General features: G+C 34.4%; 1 protein-coding gene across 1 annotated transcript in view; it reads right to left on the bottom strand.

Moving 5' to 3' along the window:
- Nucleotides 1–2,500, bottom strand: part of LOC137649650 (uncharacterized) — a 27,486-nt gene that overhangs the window by 5,075 nt on the left and 19,911 nt on the right. The window contains exon 5 of the mRNA XM_068382628.1: nucleotides 2,190–2,414. Coding sequence (XP_068238729.1) covers nucleotides 2,190–2,414 — 225 coding nt within the window. The remainder of the gene's footprint in view (nucleotides 1–2,189; nucleotides 2,415–2,500) is intronic.

Genomic DNA, 2,500 nt, shown 5'->3' on the forward strand with positions numbered 1-2,500 from the left:
TTCTACATTTGGTCCCTTTTATTTATCCCGTAAATAGTCAAAAATTTTCTGGTAAATATAAAGATAGATATGCACATACACACCCCATACGCACGCACATAGATTCAACTCTTCCTACGCCCTCCCCCTTTCCTAACTACAAGACGGCAGTTGTGGTTTTGGAATGTACTTATTGAGATATTCCCCTTCACCAGGTATGACTACTTCTTATCCTTACTCAGCTGAGGGACGGTAGAGACAGTAGTTAAGCTTCTGGCAATGCCGCTCAGCTTGACTGAAAAGAATTATATATACATCTATCTATCGATCCATCTATCTATATATATATACATATATATATATATATATATATATACATATATATATATATATATATATATATATATATATATATATATATATATATGTATATGTATATATATATACATATATATATATATATATATATATATATATATATATATATATATATATATATATATATATATAATATATATATATATATATATATATATAGCCAGACATTTGCTCTTTATTATCCACAAATGTTGGAATGTTTAATACGTCAATGCTATAAAGACACCTTAGATAATGAAAAAAAAAGAACAATCTTCTAATCCTCTATTGTTATATTCGTATATCAATAAAGGCATAAACGTATGCCAAAACTAAAGTATTTAAGCAGCTTCAGTTACCATTAATCAATATTTGGACTTAACTACTAATAAATTTTACTTAACTACGTGACAAAATGGAAAACATCAGACTAACTTATTTCTACTAGTGAATAATTTCAAATAATGGTAAGAGTGAATAAGTAATAATTAGAATTCCATTACGTTTAGGAATTCTGTACTTCATATAGAATATATAGAAAGAGTCGCTTCAACCATATGCCTGAATGAATATGTAATAATTCAAATGTCACTACGTTTAGAAATTCTGAACTTCACATAGAATTATAGAAAGAGTCGCTTCAACCATATGCCTGAATAAATAAGGGGAATGATACAGACTTATAAACTTTCCCCTTCCCCAAACGTTGAATTAAAAAGAATCCCCTCAATAGCTTATGAAAAACAGTAGAGATGAATGAACTTGCCATATTTACGCTGATTCTTTTGATGTAGTTTAGAAAAATTCATTTGAATGTAAAGAACTGATCTAGGCCTCTTTGGGTTTCTCTTTGTAATTGCAGTTTAGTTTTCCTTATCATAAATGTACCTTCATTCCGACTGGTGGAAATATTCTTGCCAGTGTTATGAAGTGAACTAAAATGTGGTTATTCTCTGAATACTTTTTCTTTATATTTTTATATTTTGTTACTTAGATATGCGTGATCAAGCCTTTAATGCATAGCTTGAAATTCCTTTTTTTATAAAATCATATTTAATTTTTTTTGAAGGGACGGGATCTCCTCTCTCTCTCTCTCTCTCTCTCTCTCTCTCTCTCTCTCTCTCTCTCTCTCTCTCTCTCTCTCCTCTCTCTCTCTCTCTATCTCTCTCTCTCTCTCTCCTTTGCTGCCCAATATCCAGTCAGTCCAGATCTGTAGATGAACAAAGAAATAAATTTCATATCAGCCATGCCAAAATAACCATATGATTATTAAAACTGTCCAAATCGCTATATAAAAAAGAAATAAATGTCATGTAAGCTACGTAAATATACCAACATTTCTAAATACTGTACTACTGAGCACATGAGCCGTGATAACCCAACGAAATCACACGAATAATTACTAATTACGATAGAGGGCATCAGCAATGATACATAACCTTACCAACACAATGAAGTCACCACGAATAATCATTAAATACCTCAAAGGGCATCTAGCATCCCATAACCTTAGCAAACAAACGAAATTATTAGGAATAATTATTACATACTACAGAGGGTACCTAGCATCACATAACCTTAACAACCCAACAACAACCCAATGAATAATTATTAAATACTTCAGAGGGCATCTACCATCACATAATCTTAACAACCCCAACACATCAAGAAGAATAACTATTAAATAAAAAAAAAGGACGTCTAGCATCATTACCCTTAACATCCCAAGGAAATCACTAGGAGTAATTATTAAATGCTAAAGAGGGGATCTAGCATCACAACCATAACAACCCAAGGAAACTCCACCCTCCCCCCGCCCCCCCCCCCCCCAAAAAAAAAAAATAATTACTCACCCTGGACCATGAGTTTGTACGTGTAGGTGGCTCCGGGATACAAGGTGGTATTCAGATTTCGAGTGAGGAGGCCCGTGACGGAATCCAGCAGGAAGTGGCGATCACCGGGCGGCGCGAACAGCTGGTAGGTGACAGCGGCGCACGGACATCTCGCAGACTCACCTGGTCCCAAAGGGCAGGTGAGACCTAGGTCCTCATCGGTGCTCCAAGCCCGGTACACGACTCCTGCAGAAGATGTATTGATCGGTCAGAAAGTTATTTTTTGGATTTTTTTTTTCCTTCGTCTAATTCTACCTCCTAAGATACTCATT

This window comes from Palaemon carinicauda, chromosome 11 (assembly GCF_036898095.1).
Source record: "Palaemon carinicauda isolate YSFRI2023 chromosome 11, ASM3689809v2, whole genome shotgun sequence".
NCBI classification, from domain to species: domain Eukaryota; kingdom Metazoa; phylum Arthropoda; class Malacostraca; order Decapoda; family Palaemonidae; genus Palaemon; species Palaemon carinicauda.